General features: G+C 32.4%; 1 protein-coding gene across 1 annotated transcript in view; it reads right to left on the bottom strand.

Moving 5' to 3' along the window:
• Positions 1–21119, bottom strand: part of Lrp1b (LDL receptor related protein 1B) — a 1566902-nt gene that overhangs the window by 759179 nt on the left and 786604 nt on the right. Inside the window, exons 12-13 of the mRNA XM_077110319.1 lie at positions 5223–5403; positions 189–408 (exon numbers count right to left, since the gene is read on the bottom strand). Of these exons, the coding sequence (XP_076966434.1) occupies positions 189–408; positions 5223–5403 (401 nt within the window). The remainder of the gene's footprint in view (positions 1–188; positions 409–5222; positions 5404–21119) is intronic.

Raw genomic sequence — 21119 nt, 5'->3', positions numbered from 1 at the left:
CTGGTCTCCTGGAGGCAAGTGCCAGCTGCAATGCTTAATGCTCAGCCTCCGTTAGCCACCCCACAGAGACTATTGGCAGCTACCTCAGAGGGGTAAAAATAAACTTGAAAGTATTTTTAACACAACACAACAAGGCTCTGTGAAAGAAAAAAGCCTGTGGGTTAAAAACAGCAGCAGTTGTCTTTTACCTTCCTGTGAGTTCCATTCAAAAACACTTTTTCAATATGATCATAATAGGCATCACACCAGTATAATGTGTTAGTGTGAAAGTCCAGAGTTAAACCATTTGGCCACAGCATCTTTGAAGTCACAAAAATCTGCCGATTGAAGCCATCCATCCAAGCCTTTTCGATCCTTCCCACGCTGTCATCTATTTCATCTTCCTCCCAGTCTGTCCAATACATCCAACTAAGACATTAAAACAAGAGTGTGTACATGTTATTTCAACCAGCCACCATATAGAGAGACACTTCCTAGGATTTGGCAGTTCCAGAAAACCTATTACAGTCTGATATGTTCTATCTAAAATGCTTATCCTTCAAAGGGAGGGTGCAACTGTGAAGTTCTAAGGGAAGTAAAGATTTGTCTCATTGAACCAATCTATTCAGAATCATATGGAAAACCTACTTCCACCACTACTATGCTTATTGGCTTTGTGCATTAAATTAACCTGATAGTAAAAGTGTCAAATATCTGTTTTCTTTGATGTTGAGATCAATTCAGGGAAATAATTTTTTGAAGCATTACTATTTTAAAATATTGTCTGCTTCACAAAAGATATAATCAATTATGTGATTAAAAACCAGATAGACTGACATGAGAACCCATGGCACTCAGTTAATGATCTACTCCAGACTTTATTTAATCTCAGGTGAATTATTATTTTTAAGTCAGGCAGTTGGATTGCCTTTGTTCTAAAGGACACAGTCACACTGTGTTTGTTTGGTCAGGTCCAATTTGTCATCCTGATGCAAATTATCTACGCTTTATTGCTGCTTATTATTACCCCAAAACCCACAAAAGATGATTTAGATGCACATAAGTTTAATAACAGCAGGTTGACTGACCTTGAGATTTTTAGCTTTAATTCTACCTCAAACAAAAGCACCTGCCTTTAAAAACAAATCTTTAGTGTAAGCTGTAACAGTAGGAGAGTGGACCTTGAGCTAATGTTCCAATTCCCTCATGAATAAGGTTAAAACCTGCCACATGTGTTGTTTTGGGGTCATGTGAAAGTTCCTGCATAATTAATTAAAATGTAGGTTTTGATTCACTCACCTCATACACAACTTTATAAAGCTCCAAAGCTTTTCTAAGCTACTGACCCTAGAAATAACCTTATTAGATCTCCTGCTTCCCACATTTTGTGGTCCCTAAAGAATTTCTGGGGTAATTTGGGTAAAATCTCTACCCATGAATAAGAATCCTACTGTGCTCTAAATTGGCCGATTTGGGAAAACTGGAGTTGTAACAGACCATCCATTTAAGCTCTATTTAAAATTCCTTTAACAGTTTACAATAATGTTGATAAGTCTTTTCAAACCAGACAAATTATATTGAGACTACTGAATTTACTGATCATATAAATAAATAGCAATATTGCTATCTTCTGTCCTGCATTTCCTTAATATGGTTTTACTATTGGAATGGCCTATGAACAAAGAAGAGAGACATCTATTTACACTAATTCTACCTTAGGTAAAACTACCTGATTTCAATTATATAAATCAACTATATAAAGTGATAGATACTATTTTTCATCTCTATTCATATATAACTGAAATTATCTTATATGCTGTTAATAGACACAGTTTTATCTTTGTCCCTTATTTATAACTTGTTAAACTTGCAATAATCTTTCTCTTTAGCTCTTCTTCTTGACCATGGCAAAACTCATAACTCACTCCCATCTCCTCACCTACCTTTATAACTTGATCCACACATAAATGTGTGCACATGTATATACATGTACATGTGAAGGGTAAGTCTGAGTACTTTAAAAATATTAGATATTGTTTTGCTGTTTGAAAAAAGAAAGTATTGTGTTTGAACTTATCAATTTACTAAGATTGTTTTTATTCAAACAAAATGTAAAAAGAATAATTTTCTAAGTAAACAATGCCCATCTGATAAAGGTTAACTATAAGTAGGTGATTATCTACTCATTTAATTATCTGCTTAAAAGTTATATTAGAAAAGAAATATAATCAATATCAAATGATGATAATTCCTAAGCACAAAATATGAATATAATCTATAACATAAACAGGAACTGACATTTTTGCATGTAGAACCCGAGTATTCACCAAATAAATTTTAGGTTAATTTGACCTTCTGCTAATATAGCAAGAAAGATCCTACCACTATTTCCGATGCCTATTCAAACACAAATTTTGTGAAGTTTATTTTCATCCTTTATGATCGTAAGAATCAAAGCTCCTTCTTCTGTTTCTTAGTGATGCTTTTAGTTTGTTATAGTATTTCTTGAATTATACCTATATAATATTGAATAATATTGCATGTCTGATGATTCCGATTTAAAATTAAAACAAGAGAAGGGGTTATTCTTTATTCAAAAGTGTAACTGGAATGCCAAGGTTGACTTTGCTAAGATTAATCATGTTCCAAATCTAACTGCATTATTGAATGATCAATGCTAGAAAATGTTTAAATCCTTAAAGGCTTCACTAGCATGGAAGTAAAATAAATGTTTCCCACTGAATATTTTGATTTGGTTTCTGACTTACTATAAAGCTGCTAGCTAGAGAGGTATGATATTATTCATTGAGATAAGGATATAAAAGAATACTTTTGGAAGGAAAATATGTACTCTGCTTTGGACATATTTCATTATAGAGGCTATTTTGAGAAGTCAGACTGAGATGTTGGGACTCTGTTATTGATATAAACTATGAAATTAGAATAAAGAAATGAGATTATTTGTAGTTATCAGCTTGAGGAACAATTATATCATCATCTATTCTTCCTGAAGTTGTTAAGACCTGCCAATTCTATTTCTTCAGGGTCTCCTATTTCAATGTCCACTGTTCTGTTCTTATTACAAATGCTATCGTTAAAAATGAACTCCTAATGGACATCCTTCTTCAAATCTATTGTGTTTCTGTCAAATTGTCAAAAATAATTTTTTCTTGAATCATGATTTTAAAATGTGGCTTTAATTTTTAAAATCTTCCAATATCACTTAAATAAAATCAAACTTCTTATCAAAACGTTGAAAAATTCTGCATATTTATAGTTTCATCTTGTGTTGCTTCTTCATATGCTCTCTGTTCTTTACTTATTTATTGTTACACCTTCTACTCTCCACTTTCCAGAATACAGGTGATTCCTGAGTGTTAATAAGTCTGATTGTTTTGTAAACCATGGTATACTTAGCATAGAGCTATGAACCCTGCATATTGTTAGGGAAGAATGGTGTGTGTGTGTGTGTGTGTGTGTGTGTGTGTGTGTATGTGTGTTATGTGTGTTTAAATAAGCAAATATGTGCACATGTATCCTTTCACTTATGTGATTTTTGTTTGTGATATATGTGATTTTTGTTTCTGATGTCAGTGCATATCAGCACTATCCTAGCTGGGAAAAAAAATGTGTTTGATGAAAGAGGTATAAAAGTAATTTTTTGTAACACACAGGCAAATGTAGAGTTCATTGGTAAGCAGACTAACAGGGATGCAGATGTTGTCTTTATGTAAAAAATAAATTCATATCTATCAAGATAATCAAGATTGCCCCCGAAAAGAATGAGCTATGTGGATGATGTAGGTTTCAAACACAAGTTGGATTTCTGCCTACTAGAGAGGTGTTTGAACATGGTTTCTGAATTGATAAGAAAGATGGAGCTAGTGGCTTGATTTTATAGCCTCAATATTTATGTCATCTCTTTGAGAACAATAAAGAATGTTTAACTCTATCAGAAAACAGTTTTCTATACCACAATACTAAGAAGAAAGAGGTCATTCTAACACATTTTTGAAATTTCTTGTTTCAAGCAGCTTTAAACAATTTGGAATACACACTTTTTCCTGAAACTAAGGTTGCCTTGGTATAAGGTCAGACAAATGCTTTGGTTTAACAGTCCCAGAAGAGAAAAAATAATTATGGAGTTGACACATAAAATCAATGAAATTGCTTTATTTTAATTATGCCTTTATGAAAACATACAATGAGTTCATCCATAGCCTAGAAGAAGCATCTTGATTATGTCTGAACATATACTCAACCCAAACAATTCTAGGAATTGCACTTCAATGATCTCTGTTTATGAGGGATTTCTATTTAATTAAATACACACTTTCTGTATGTGTGCAATATGGTATAAAGAATATTCATTGTGTGGTGATATTTTGAAAAACATAATGTATATAGGTCATGGAAATAAAAACACACAAACTGTACATAAAATATGCAATACATTCATTTGATTCTCAATTTCTGCTAGGAATTTCCACATTTCTTTGATATTTCTATGAGTGTAGGTTTGCACCAGGAAATATCTCTGACTAAAAAAAAAAAAAGTGTGTGGGGGGGATATATTACCAAGAATTGCACAAAATATTTTGTCCTAAATAAGAATCATGCACTATAAAGTGATGTCTCTATATGGAAACTATGGTTGTATCCAAAATTATGTGATCATAATGCTATACTCTCAAAAGCAATGAAGTATAGTGGCTAAGCATAAAGTCTTGAAATAGGATGCCTGGGTTTCAGCCATTCACAGATCAGTTAGCAGTTTCTCCTTCATAAAAGGGGAGGTTAGTATGATAATAGCAACCAATTCATATGATTATTGTGAAGAATACAGCTAGGAGCACAAAATGTCTGACCTATAGTAAATGTACAGAAACATTTGCTATTTCTTTTTAATACAGTAAATTTCAATATCATTTTTAAAATTAAGATTGATACTCTGATTAAATAGATTAATTATCTTGGTGTCAGACTGCCTAAAATAGAGTATTATAGTGCTCATCTGAGTAAATCAAGTAATATAGACTTTATACAAATAATTTATTTCAATGTATTTTGATATTTTTATTTAGTATATTTTCTAGGAGAAGAAATCATTAAATGAGTAACTTTTCCTAATCAGACTATCCATGTGTGAATTCATTTATACATACGAAATTTAAATAAAATGAAAAACAAATTTCTTTAGTATAATTTTTCTGATATAAAGCTGATTTTTTAAAATTGCGTACCCATTAACTGGATCCACCACAATTCCTCTGGGATGGGACATTTCTCCTTCCAAAAGAGTCTTCCGACTCTGAGAAGCCTTTTCCAGCCTGGCCACATTAATTGTTTTTCTATGGCCATCATTTGTCCAGTAAAGGTTATTTCCAATCCAGTCCACAGCAATGCCCTCTACATTATCCAGATCTGTTTAAAAAAAAGAAAGAAAAGAAACTAATTTTTAAATAGCAGTAAAATTAATGTCCACTTCTTGTTTATTTAAACTTGCTTAAGGTGTTTATTTAATTCAAACAGGAATAAGTTGTTTATGGATTTGATTTTTGAAAATATCAATATTCCAGAAATATTTTTCAATTTTATCTTTATGACCTTCCATGTGAATTATGGGTCCTTTCTCTTCAAATAGATTTCTCCATTTGTAACAAGTGTTGACAAATTGATCATAATGGCGTTATAACCGAACTTCAAGATATTGTTATTGAGAGTGATTTGCAGTAAAATAGGAAAAAAATAATGTGAGCAAAAAGGCATAAATACAGTATAGACCGTTGAAAAAATCTAGTACTATGATATCATGTCCAAATTTATAATGGATAATCTGAGTGACCAAAATAATTATAATGCCCTCTTGTCAAAAGACATACAGGTCCATCCAGAGCACTTATTTCAAAGCCTAAAAGAGGCTTTTATCATAGAGGAACATGAACAGTGAATCTTAAAGACTCACTGAAACACTTCTGTATATTTTAGGCTTATTTTAAAAGAACTTTATTACAAGCTTCTATAAAATACAGACAGTGATGAATCAAAGGGTATAAACATAGAATATTATGATTTCATCTGATTCAAACCTTTTATTTTACAAAACGGGAAAACCCAACACTTCAATGTGAAGGCATTTTCTTACGGTCTATTATTCAAGAGACAGTGGAATTGGGATAAAAATCTCAATTTCATGACGCATGTGTAGAGACCTCCAAAACTGTTCTTCTCCTGTGGTGAGCTTCTGCAGCATCCATCCTTCCTTATTTCATACTATTTTGTCAATCACACCTAAATTTCTCACAACTCCACTAAGATAGTTCTACTCTCATATTGCAAGGGAAAATACTGTGAAAATTTTGTCTTTTTTTTTTTTTTTTTTTTCACTGCTAGAGATTGAATCTAGGGCCTTATGCATGCCAGGCAGGCACTCCACCACTGAGCCACATCCCCAGTGCCAATTTGTCTTCATTCAAAACCAAGAAGATATAGAACTGTAATTTCCTAGACAAAGCAATAGCTAGTATATATTCAGAACAGAGTTATGTATTCACACATACTGAGAAATCTACTTTGCATTTCCTCATAAGCAGATGTAATAAATATTTACTATTATCATATTTACTAGTAATGGCTCTTCTGGATCTGAAAAAAAAAAAAAAAGATTTTTTTTTTTCTTTTGCAACCCTTTCTACTAATCAACAAGTGCCCTGACTCAGGATGACTAATACAAAGTGTGATTTGATCTAACTGAAAATCCCATTATAGTGAATCAGATAAGTTCTCAATTTCACTAAGCTATCTGCTTCATTACCATCCAATATGAGGAATTTTCACAGGTTAATTGTGCCTATGCTTAGAAGAAAGTTTAATTTTATCTTTACTTTATTGACATTTAATTTTACTGAGCACTTTCTTGTTCTGGCATAATGGAAAGAGAGCTGCTATTTACTTTCTTTTCTATATGTCATAGACTGTAGCTGATTTTTATTTTGCTAGTTGGTTTTCAAAACTTATATTGCATTTGAAATCTACTTGAGCGTAGACAGTCTTCAAGTTGAATAACCCTCTTAATTTTAAAGCTTTCCTTTTGATTTCTGACTTGAGAATTTTTTTTATTTTTCCATATGAAGCAAGTTACAATATGTAATCCAAGTTACAAGGGCTGGATGGAAAATTCATGTTTAGCACTTAGACAAATATATGAGTCACTCTCATTCTTAATTTCTCCATGTGTAAGTTGAAGATAATAACAGAATCTACCCCTTGGATGATGGCAAGGGGTAAATTAGCTGCTGCATATAAAACATTTTAGCATACCACCTGGAGTATTGTAACTTCTTAATATGTGTTAGCTTTTCATCAATGTCCAAGGTTTTTAAAAAATTATGTATGTTTTAGATTTTTTTTCTTTATAGATGTTACTAGATAGAAATACACCTTTATAGTGCTTGTTCAATAATATTTCTTTGCATTTTTACCAGCTGCAGACTTCAACTAGAAATATTATATATAGAGTCACTCATAAATAAATAGTGAAAATGAAACAGAATGCTAAGAAACAGAATTTGGAAAGAAATTCTCCCCAGTTGGTGTATTTTGTTTTGAAAGTTGGAATGCTTCAACAGTGCAATTAGGTAGTGATTAGGATCACAGTTTGGTAACCACACTCACTACCATCTCATGTCTAACTTACTAGCTGAGAAACCCATTCACTTTCCTGTCTTCAATGTCCTTATGTTTAAAATGAATGCAATGACAATGTTTAATCCACAGGATTTTTGAGGATTCAACAGATAAAGATATGTGAAATTCTTAAAATAATGGTTGGCATATAGTTAATGTTATATAAATATTGCCATTATTATTATTAATAGTATCATAATTATTATAGTCTTCCATTTAGCTAGCTATCTAGTCCATTAAGATAGTAATGAAACAATTAGCCTAGAGTATTTTTGTAATGTATTTTATGTTTTTTTTTTTTTCTGTTACAGGGCAAATGAGGCTGAATTTAATTTTAAAATTGGGAAACTCATAAAATAATCTATATGCAAATTTGAAATCTTTTTAGCTATCTTTACTGGAGCAGTGAAGAACTTTCTCTCTTATTGAACAAAAGTCTGAAATCAATTAATCCCTATCTCCACAAATATACATTGATAAGTGATTCATTCTATATTCATATTATTTGGTCTCTGCTTTCAACTAATTTATGACTTAGAAAGAACACTAAAATATATATAGTACATTTACTTTTTTAAAAGAGAGAGAGAGAGAGAGAGAGAGAGATTTTTAATATTTATTTTTCAGTTTTCGGTGGACACAACATCTTTATTTTATATGGTGCTAAGGATCGAACCCAGCGCCCTGCGCATGTCAGGCGAGCGCATTACTGCTTGAGCCACATCCCCAGCCCTAATATTTACTTTTATTCAAAGTCTAGTTGGCGCTTGTCTGAGATTGACTAATAAGAACTCTGTGAACAAATTTCTTGGTCAGGAATATATGTAGATTTATGGCATTTAAATGCCAAACAAACATAAGTAAATACAGAAATTCTATTTATTATTTCAAGGAAAGAAAATACTAGAGTGGATTGCTTTGCATAAATTTGGGTAAAGTTTAGTAGTCTAGATCCTGAAATCCACACTCACTACAATTATTACTATTATTATTTCATAAACAAAGAGCATGATTACTTTTAAATATTTGGTCCAGATCTCCCTTAGCTTTAATAAAGTCCCATTCTTATATCAATAGTCAAGGGCTCTCAACATGTTTGTATATCTTCAAAATAATTCCAGTAAATAATATTTTGGGTTTTTGTTGTTGTTGTTGTTGTTGTTATTTGTGTGTGTGTGTGTGTGTGTGTGTGTATGTGTGTAAAAACAGAATTTAGATTATGTTTTGGAGCTGGGGGTATAGCTCAGTGGTAGAATTCTTGCCTAGCATATTCAAGGTCCTAGATCAGATCACTATTTTCCATGATAAGTGAGGAAATTAGACATGTATCTATCCCTATACTTCAGAGAAAATGCAGATTTTTTTCACAAACTACATGAATATTTAAGCTTAACCCCTGACGTTGAGTCTGGAGGTGGTTAAGTGATAGACTGGCATGCATCATACCCTGGATTTGATCTCAACCATTGAGGGTAAAAATAGACCCATTAGGTTTCATGTTTTCAATTCTATGACAATTTCAATGAAAAAACACAGGTGTATTACAATAGGTTAGAAATTATAATCTGGAATTCATATAGCCTTTCTGTATACATTTTCAAATGCTCTAATCATTCACCTATTTCTCAAAAAAATTTCTAAAAATATAATAATCATAAGTGGTATATTTGTTGCATAATTTAAGTTTTTCTAGGTTACACATTTGGGACAACGGGGAAAATGTATTAATGCATTATTTTTCCTCAAATTGTTAGAATTTCTATAACATTTTCCTCTGTGAAACACTGTTAGAGTAATTTCAGAATAACTTAAGTAAATGCCATTAGGGAAGCACAGTGCCTATTTTCCACTTTATCCAAGTTTATCTATTCTTAGCATACACTTTTTTTCCCTGAGAATAAAAGTGTGTGTATGAGTGAAGATATTGGTAACTTACCTTAAATAGCTTGATTCATGGCCCTCATGTAACATGGCTACATGTCCACAAGTGCCAGTGATGTCTTACCTGGCCTTCCGTCAGCACTTGGACAACTCTCCTGCCTCTGAGTCTTTAGTTCAATTAATGCAAATTCTCTTTGTGCATTTCAGTACAGCCTGAGGCATCGCAGCTCCTTTGTTTCTGACATGAGTGAATGATGTTGATTTAATTAACACTGTGGCTGGTAAAGTTTGCCTAGAGAAATTGCTATCTCTTGGGGTTTCGGGAATTTTTGGCCAGAGACTGAAGTGTTCTTATGATCTGTCCCCTAATAGTCATTTGAAGCTCATGCTTTCTTCATTCCTATCCCAGGTTTCTCTTATGCCATTCGGTCAGGAAGTGTCAATACACAAGTTACTCTCAATCAGAACAAAATACCTTGCTACTGGATTTAAGGAGAAACAAAGAGTGCACAGAAGGTCTTATTTTCCAGATAGAACATATTAAAACAGCGATTTACTTTATTATTAGCTATATTTTGTCAGTTTTGGTGAGTGTGGCATAGAGTTATCTCATCTTTTATATGATCAGAATAAAAGTAGTGCCACTGTATGCATTATAGTTACCAGTAAATAAATCAAGAATAATAAGGAAAATGAGAAGTGTCAAGAATTGTAAAGAACTGAGATTTTAGCATACTTTAAAGCTTATACATTTGGCTGTTTTTGTTTCATAGATACTGGTAGAAGACATGAAATTTTCAGGTCAGATATAAAGAACTTTATTACTCATGTCTCAACAAGCAGCAGGATTTGAGGCAGATTGACGTCTGTGCTCTTTAATTCAAAGTCTCCTGGGGGCAACTGGGAAAGGACCATATGGATATGTTCACACACAGTGGGTAGGGAACCCCTGTATTGAGGAAACCCAGATTTACCACAATTGGTCATAAGCAGGTTTGCTATTAGCATGGAAGGGGGACTCTATCATCCAAGCCTTTTTTTCTACACAAGCATTCTTAAAAGGACACTTCTTAATAAAAGGGAATAAGTATCTTCTGTGGTTTGGATGCAGTTTCATTGTGTCCCTAGGCTTCATATATTGAAATTTACTCCCATTGTCAGGCATGAGGAAAGTTAAAACTGTGGTATTTAGAGGTTTTGAGGTGAGGCCTTTGGGAGATTATTAAGATTACATGTCATTAGGGTTGTGCTCCATGTTGAATACTGGTGGTTTTCTAAGAAGAAGGAGAGAAACCAGAAAAGCCAAACATACATATAGGTTCCCTGTCTCTGTCCATGTAGTTTCATATTCCTGCTTTGGATATGTCATGGCAGAAAAAAAAAGATTCCTAGATTTGGGCCCTCATACTTGGACCTCCAGAACTCTGAGTCAAGTAAAGTCTTCTAATTGAAACCTATCTAGTATGTCATTATCAAGAGAAAAAAGACTAATATAGTACCTCACTTTAAGACATGAATGTTAGGGAGCCATGGAGAACTGTGTAGAAGGAAAAGATTATGGAAACACCAAATTTGGGATCAATAATAAATGAAGTTAGAACAAACAAGTTGATCTGAAAACATAAACAAAAATAGCAATTACAAAAGCCCATGTTATTTATCTGATGCAAATTGTCTATTGATTTGTACTACTACCCTACCTTGAAGCATATTGCTTATGTAGTTATGTATGATGACTGATTTTGTGTGTTGATTTGGCTAAGCCACAGTATGCAAATACTTGGTCAAATGTCAATCTCAATGTTGCCTTGAAGGGAGTTTTTAGATGACAAAAACATTTAAATCAGCAGGCTTTGAGTAAAGCAGGTTGACCCTTATTATGGGAATTGGTTTCATCCAATAAGTTCAAAGTTTTAAGAAAAAAATAAACTGAGATCCCCAGAAAAAGAGGAAATTCCTCTCCAGACTTTCTTTGAGCTGGAGCTGCCATATCAGCTCTTCCTTGGGTGTTTACTCTGCTGGCCTTCCCTATACATTTTGGACATGCCAGCCTCTGCCATATACATAATATATTATTATTATATATATTATATTATGTAATTATTAAATATATAGTATATTATTAAAATATACTATGTATTAATAATATAGTTTATATATTAATATAGTATATTATTAATATATACTACATATTAATAATATAATATATAGTTTATATATTATATTTAATAATTACATAATATAATATATAATAATAGTATGTAATATAATAATGTATAATTATGCTTTACTATATAATGTATAATTATACATTATTATATTATATATTATATGTATTAATTACACTAGAGAACCCTGCCTAATACATCATTCCTATGCCTATAACCTGGAAATAATCCTTCTGAATTACCTAGAATGATGAATAAATAACACTTTTCACACTCATTCTCTTCAAGTGAAATACTTATTTTGAAGGGCACAGTAGCCTCCAATTTAAGAAATCACCAAGAGATATGCAATGGGTATATCATTTTATATAATTCTAATAAAAACTTTTGTATGACATTAAAAACCTCACTGTGAACTGGGAGAAAGCCATTTCCATGAACAGCCTTTTATTATCCAATTCTGCCTACTTACCAAGAGAGAAAAGCGATAAAATTGCTTTATCTTCATGAACACAAAATATCACAGCTATTTTTGAATATTCCTTTTATTCCTGTGAAATATGTTATAATTTATATTTTAAAAGACACTCTGGAACCTATCACATCAATAGTAAATTATTTGATCTCTTTTATATTAGATGAAAAAGCAACTCTATTAGTAGCCACTTCACTATCTTAGAGAGTTACATTTTATTAGTTATATTTTTTGATACGTTTCATGATTTTTCACTAGGTCATGGAAAGCCTTCAAATAGTTGCATCACTTCAACTGATAATTTTCACTGAACATTTTTTGTGCTACTGGAGGTTTAAGCTCCACCCTCGCCCTTTTGTTAATTTTATTTTGAGTTATGGTCTTGCTAAGTTGTTCAAGCTGGCCTTGAATTTGTGATCTTCTTCACTCTGCCTCCTGAGTAGCTGGGATTACAGGTGTGTACCACTGCATCCGGCTTCACTGAACTTTTAAAAACCATGTGTGGGAGCATACACAATACAGGAGGCTATGGTATCCTGTGTAGTAGTGCCACTGACCATTAATTTCAGTTAAGTTTATTTTTAATTTTTATTTTATTTTTTTAGGTGGTGCTAGATATTGAAACCAGAGCATTGTGCATGCTACCCAAATTCTCCACCACAGAGCCAAATCCCCAGCCTTCAGTTGACCTTAAAAGCCAGAGGCTGTAAATCTTCATTGTATTTATAATCACCATGGCAAAGAACAGGATGTTATCATTTCTTATGATCTTACTCCTGGTACTTATCTACCAAGTTAAACAAAAGACACTAGTTTTAAAATCACATAAATATTCAGAGAGAAAAGAATAGATTAAAAATGCATGTGTGAGTTATAGCAAATGTGGTCAAGAAGGTCAAGATCTTATTAGTAATTCATCCCAAAAAACCCTTCCATAAATATCTAAGAAAATACACATCAACAAAGTCCTTTTTGGTCCACAGGTAGCCTTACAAAACAGAAGAAAGGAGATGAGGTAAATGCCGTAATAATGCAGAATGAACCTTGTTATAAATTAAATGTTTTAAGAATAAAGGAAGTTAAAGAACCATATAGTTCAATTTCTGCATTCAATAAATAAAGGCCCAGAAAAGTAGTATGACTTACAGAATCCAGGTTTAGTTAGAAGCAATAACAATAAACTTGGAAATTTGAGAAATGTTCCAGTGTGCCTACCCTATTTTATACTCAAGGCTGATCTTGAGAATTGTAGAGGAAAAATGAACAAAAAATGAACAAAAAGAACAAAAAGCAAAGAAAGCTAATATAAGCAATGCTTTAATGGAAGAAGGAAATAGTGGGGCATAGGAGAATGAATGGAAGTGACTAAAGATGGGGCAAGATTATTGCAGTGAAGGATTCATTTCCAAATTTCTAATGAAAATCAGAAATTTTCAAAAGTTTGCATATTTTCCATAGTCCCTCACCTTAATAAGCTGTGGTAAACTGCTTATTAAATTCTTATGAATCACTTAAACTTGATCCTTGATTTCTTCAAATAAAAATATAGATCACAATCAGTTTTACTCTCATGTTGAAAGACAGAATAATAAAAAGAACAATACATGGCATATTATCAAATTCACAATAAATGATAGCAATTATTTTCTAGACAAAATGTATTTGATTACTAACATGCAGAAGATACTCAACAAGTCTTACGTTTGAAGAGAAGTGAAATGCTAGAATGAAACACAAGGAAAAAATGAGGCACTATTTTAGGCTACATAAGACAGAGAACATAGGACACCTAAATTCATTATGGAAAGACTTGTGAATTTAGAAAGTATTATTATGCTTTTGAGAAATGTATTACCATTATATAAGATGTTAATGAAAACTTTTAGGGGGCAATGGAGTTAATGTTGGTTTCCATTATGGTGTGTCGGTTGGTTTCCATTTAGATATGAGGTATCCCCCTACAGCTCATGTGAGATAATGCAAGCAGTTTCAGAGGTGAAATGATCAGATTATGAAAAAATCGTAACCTGACCAGTGGGTTGATTCATTAACATGGATTAACATGGTGGTAACTATAGGCAGGGTAGGGTGTTGTGGGAGGGCTCTGATCAGTGGGAGTATGTCTTTGGGGTTTATATTTTGTCCCTGGTGAGCAGAGTTCTCTCTCTGCTTCCTGTTGCCATGTTCTGAGATGCTTTCCTCCATCATAATGTTGTGCCTCATCTTGAGCCCACAGCAATGGAGTGGGCTGTCTATGAACCAAGACTTCTGCAACCATGATCCCCAATTAAACTTTTCCTCCTTTAATTTTTCCTGTGTGGTCTTTTGATGACAGCAATAAAAAGAAAATTGAAACAGTGTCTGTTCAAAATGTATATTTTAACTACTGGTTCCACTGTCATGGTGTTAGGATGTGGACCCTTTCAAAGAGTTAAGTTGTGATAGTGAAACCTACACTACTGGTTTTAGCACCTTTATGAGTAGTCAGACAGCTCTCTAAGTCTCTTTCCTTAAAATGAGTTCTTATAATCTACAGTAAAACCATAAAGTAAAATATTGAGGAATATTTTATCTAAATAAGAATGTAGTTACTTATATAAGTACTTATTTAAGGTACTTCTGCAGCTCCGAAAGAAAAAGTATAATTTGAAGCTATGCCAAATCAAATATATATAGTTTCAGGTACTGAAAAAGCATGTTAAAGAGTTGACTTATTGGTATTAACTAAAATCATCATGCATTCTTTACAAAAACGTTACAGAATTTCAAATACATTTTGATAAATATGTGAAATTTTAAGAGATGTCTAAAATGTCAACAGGGAAGATTATTATAAGAACAATTTCAGTGAACACTCAAATAAATTTTCAATAGTCAAAAAAATCAATTTTATTGTTCCTTATTTTAGAATGAAAAGGAATCATTCTCCAATCTTAGTTCCCTTTCATCAGTTTAATTACTATTTTAAAGTAATGACAACCAAATTAAGTGCCTGTTCATCTATTTAATGAATTTTTATTGTATAGCTAATATATCCCAGGTACTGTTTTAGGACAAGGACTTATTATTGAACAAAACAAAACAAAAATCTATTTTAGGCTACATAAGACAGAGAACATAGGACACCTAAATTCATTATGGAAAGACTTGCGAATTTAGAAAGTATTATTATGCTTTTGATAAATGTATTACCATTATATAAGATGTTAATGAAAACTTTTAGGGGACAATGGAGTTAATGTTGGAAATGGAGGAAAGCATCTCAGAACATGGCAACAGGAAGCAGAGAGAGAACTCTGCTCACCAGGGACAAAATATACACCCCAAAGGCATACTCCCACTGATCAGAGCCTTCCCACAACACCCTACCTCTGGAAACTCCCATTCTTGTAGCAAGACAATAGATAAATACAGAATATTGAGGATTAGCGCTAAAAAGAAAAAGTAAACAGATAAAGTGTTATAAAGTGTTAAGTTGCGTACATGTGTGGGTGTGCAATTTTGTGTGGCTGGCCAGAAAAAAGCTGAGTAGTTTGTAAGCAAAGCTCTCTAAGAGGGAAAGAGTGGTATAAGAATATCTAGTCATAAAATATTCCAGACACAAGAAACAATGTATAAAGGCCCTGAGCTTGACCATGCCCAGGGCATTCAGGGGAAGAGAAAAAAGAATATTGCGATAGGGCAGGTTTTAAAAGTTACATGCAGAAAGACAACTTCAGAAGCACACTCCCCTATGAATTTAAAAAAGTCATTGAGTGGGACGCTTGAGAGGTGATCATATGATCATATGTGAAATTTTCATGAACAATAGAAATAAGTGAACTATTTTTTTTTTCATGACTTGAGCTTATATCCAGGAACTTATGGATCTTTGGAGAGGCAGTATGCACTGCACCTTGAGTGTCCCTGTACATTCTAGCTGAGTTTGCCAAATTGCAAGGCTTATCTGTCTACAGATACTAAAGGATTTGTACCTATTAGTCACAGAGGCAACCAAGTCAGTCAAAGGGGCTATGGGATGATTGCTGAGTAACTGCTTGCTTAAAAGAAGAAAGGACAAGAGAGCGTGCTGCTTGCTACAGAGCTGGCTGCTAGCTCAGAAAATGCTTTCCCCAGGCCCTGGAGGAACTCAGCTGTGACATAACTTACTGTTTATCATCCATCCAAATACATCATGTCACTCCATGAGACTTTGAGACAGAATTTTGTGTGACTATGCTGATATGCTGTTTGCTGTGCTTTGAATAATGAACAGCCCTGTCTCATCTTGTTTTCTACTTTTGGCACCTATGCAGTGGTGGCAGGTTGACTCCCTGAAATACTGTGTGTCAAGGTTTCTCAACTTTGGCACCATTGATATTTTATATCGGAAAATTCTTTCTTGCAGGGGGCTTTCTTATTGCACAATGTATAGCAATATTATTGTATAATGTATAGCAACATCAGTCTCCGTCTACTAAATGCCAGTGGTACTTCCCTCTCTAGTTGTAGGTCATTCCGTGTAATGGGCTTAATGCCCTTATAAGAAATGGCCAGATAGCAATATAACTTTCTTCCCTTAAAATAACTCCTTTTCATTCCATAGTGAAACCATAGAGGCTTTTTTTTTTTTTTTTTTTTTTTCTGTTTGTTTGCTTGTAATGACTATACTGGGATTGAACCGAGGGACTTGAATATGCAAGGCAAACACTGTACCACTGAGCCATATCCCCAGTGACCACAAAGAAAATTAATGCATAATGATTCCAGATATTATCAAATGTCCTATGGCAGTCTAAATCACTCTGCTTAATGAGGTTAGATTTTACCTTTAAAGTGAGTGATATTTCTCATATATTTTTAGTTCAATTTGATTTTTCAAGATATGAATTTGTTGCCTTCAAATGATGTTTCTTACCCTTAGTGTGTGTTTGTGGAGGAGTGCTGGGAATTGAATGAAGGGCTTTACACAGACTAGCAAAGAGTACTACCACTGAGCTACATCCACAGCCTACACTACATTTTGACAAGTTACATAAGATTATTAAATTAAATTTTTGTAGCTAATAGAGTAGAAATACAATTTTTTAAAAAAGAATACAGAAGCAGAGTGTGTCAAATTTTATTGAAATTCTCACAATGATATAATTTTGTGTATAGACCTATATTTCTTTTCCTTCAAATTTGAAAAAGAATTATTTTACCTGAAATAATGCCAAGTTATCTTAAAATTGAAATTCTTTAAGATATATTAAAAATCCCAGACTAGCTAAAATATTAATGCAAATTTTGAGGAAAAGCATGCATATTATTTTGTGGTTTAAAATGAAGATTTGTGAAAACTCATTTTAATAACAGAAATTAAATTGCCAATTCTGTAGACAGAAATACACTGGTATCTTGTGAATACAAATTTACACTAACTAAAGAAGGGAACAGATGTGTACTAAAATATTTCATATGGTTATCAGACCACTGTCACACATTAAATATGCTAATATAGTTGCAATATATTCCTTTGAGTTATCTAAATATGGCATGCTATACTACATTAGATGACATCTATGTCATTGCTTTATATGTGTAAATTACAGAGCCAAGATGTGTATTTTGATAAGAACTTTCTTTCCAAATACATAAGAATAGCGAAGCAAAAATAAAAGATACTGGATAAAGTGCTTTGATAAGATTTCAACTTAAGGAACATCTGAGATATTTGTCATTTATTTGATTTTGTTGTTGTTGTTTTTAGGAAGGCAAAAATATAATAGTTTCCTACTCTCTCTCAGTCTAGAATAGACCTAGTCAGGGATAAAGAGGTATCATGTGCTAGTTAGGTATCATAAATCTGGGAAATAAATATAACTGTGATTAAATAGCAAACCACTTTGAATACTGGACGATTATCTCTCATACACACCACTTTTTTTTTTTTTAGTCACATATGAAGCCTGTATTTTGAAGATACTTCTCAATATATTGTTCCCAAGATATTTTCTGTCTTGTTTGTAGATGTATCCCCAGGAATTAGTGCATTGTACTTATAGACATGTTCTCAATAAAAACTGGTTGCATGATGGAAGATATAAACAAATTACTATCATCTCATGAATAATTCTTGAATTATTTTAGTGGTGGGAAAGTCATTCCACAATTATTAGTCACTCACCTTCTCTCATAAGCCTAAATTACTATACCATGTTATAGTAACTTTTAGCTAATTGATATGCTGTGTTGGAAAAAACACGGACTTTGCTGTCAGAAGAAAATGGCTTCTTTACTTTCAAGCTGACCTTCATTTTAGTCTTTATAAAAACTTTTATAAATTCCCCTTTATTTTATTTATATCAATGTAAATGGAGATAATGTAGTATATAAGGTACCCGTAAACAGGATGTCAGGAATGTTAGCTCATTACCCTACTCCCATATGCATCCTTCACTTGGCTGTCACTGTGCCATTTCTTCTTCCTATTCACTCTCTTTCCCTGCATATTTGCATTTTCTAAATTTTTCTTTTCCTTTAATGCCAAGAGAATATTTCATATGAATTCTTATTCTTCACTATAAAGTTAATCTACTCTCTAAACTCCCTTAGTACTTGTTTATATATGAGGTGTCCCCCAAAGCTCATCTGTTAAACAATGCGAGGAATTTGAGAAGTTTGAAATGATTGGTTTATGAAATCTTAACATAATCAGCGTTTAAATCCACTGATATGGATTAACTGGGTCGTAATTGCAGAAAGTAGGGTATGTCTGGAAGAGGTGGGTACCCAGGGGCACATCTTATATACAAAGTATATACTTTGTCCCTGGTGAAGAATGTCCTCTCTCTTCCTCTTGCCATGTCATGAGCTGATTTCCTCCATCATGCCTTTCACCTGGATATGCTGCCTCATCTTAGGTCTAGAGCCATAAAGTCATCCATCTATGGACTGACACCTTTGAAACCCTGTTTTCCCAATAAATTCTCCTCTTCTACATTGTTCTTGTCAGGTCTTTTGGTCACAGCAATGAAAAAAATGACTAAAACAGTCCTACTTCTGCATCTTATTTCTGATATCATATATCTCTTAAGTTTAATGAAAAATGGATATGTCACCTTTTCCATTTGTTTCCACAGTCTTCCTAGACAGCAAAAGAAACAATTTCTGTCTACAATCCCAAATAAAAGCCAGCAATTAAAGGTTTCATTTTGTGACATGAAAAAGAATTACAGAATAAATGTAAGCAGTATAAATATGATTGCAGAAAAGAATTAACAGACTTGAGAGTGGTGTTCCCTATGGGGCTGGGTTGTTCAGTCCAGAATATCAGGAAAAAGTACTACCGTATTCTTTCAAAATTATTAGCATACAAGTATATTTGAATTATACATGCAGTATAATATATACATATATATATGATACATAATAATGCAATGTAACTGTTTTACAAACATGCTATATCTTAATATATATAATAGCAACTGAGAATAAACATTGTTCCAACCAAATTAAAGCATAAAGATGTTATATAGCCTAGCCACTAATAAATTATGGAGAATCCCAACTTAAATGTTTTGACTTCCACACCTGTACTTTTAATTTCTGAATTTGGATCCAGGATCTCTAAGGAAATTTCCATTTCTAAAATTTGATAATCACCTTCTTTGAGGTCATCCCCAAACAATGTTATTATATGAATACTATGACTAGGAAGGTATTATAGGGGCCAGAAAGAATATGAAATTCTGAGATCAGACAAAAAAGTTCAAGACCAATCAGCTGGGGTAAGAAGACACTTCTTAAATCCTGTGAGATCTAGGTTCCTAATTTGATAAGAAATGTGGTATCTCCTACATTCAAGGATTGAATTAAAGATTCATAATTATTTATATGAAACATCTGGTACCTTAGTGGATGTTGTTATAATGAATATTTTGTTTATCATATATGAACAAATTTGGTTTAAAATATAATTTTAAATATTAAGGTCATTAAATGTGTAAAATAATTATTTTCCTGAAGAAGCTTATATACATGAGTTTGTATGTCGATATATCACACATATGTACATTTTCTGGTGAAATAAAATTTTTAAAAACATTATTAAATTACAGAATTGAAGAGCATTATTTAATTACCTCAGATTGGTAATTCTGAATATATTTAATAGTCTACCTAATGTTTAAATATTTAATTTAATATTTTACCTTTAAAATTTAAAAACTGTGCTAAATAAGAGATAAAATTTGATGTTTTCTTCTTACTTCATCTGAACTTTATAATTCTCTAGTGTCAAGTTAAAATACTACATAGACCAAAATAATTAAGTATTTCTAAAGATAGAAAAAAAAAAAAGGTTCCTGAAAATACTTTTTTAAATAATTATTTAAGTTGTCACTGAGAGTGACATAGATGTTTGGGAAAATATGAGGCAGATTGGAGCAAAACTAGCTCACAAAACACCTTTATTTGGGAAAAAAATATATTCATTTAGATATAAAACAAAGAAATTAAACTATAAAAAAGACATTGGAGAAGGAGTTCAGAAGGCAAAAAAAAATGAACTAAACTAAAATGACTCCCATTTTAGGGGAAGAAACAAACACTTTGGAATATTCTTTCTTTAAGGAAAAGAGCTACCATTGTTAAAGAAACCTATTGATATTAATGTGAAAAAAAAATGTTGATGATCTCACTAGTTTCATAAAGCTTTTACATTTATGTTTCTTCATTATTTTTTAATAGTTATATTCACCTTAATTCTGAATTAAAAAATGAACTATGAGTGAAATAACATTCAGGATCCTTTCTAGAACTAATCACTATTGACAATTTATTAATCCTTCCAAAAATTTTAATATACTTATATAAATAACGTCATATTTTCCAAAAATATTTTGTTATTTTGTTTGTTTACGTTTATCTTGAAGTTTTGTTCATATATGTATATATAGTTATTCCTC

The sequence above is a fragment of the Callospermophilus lateralis genome, chromosome 9 (assembly GCF_048772815.1).
Source record: "Callospermophilus lateralis isolate mCalLat2 chromosome 9, mCalLat2.hap1, whole genome shotgun sequence".
Classification (NCBI taxonomy): Eukaryota; Metazoa; Chordata; class Mammalia; order Rodentia; family Sciuridae; genus Callospermophilus; species Callospermophilus lateralis.
The sequence above is the reverse complement of the archived record's forward strand: the minus strand, read 5'-3'. Positions and strand labels throughout refer to the sequence as shown.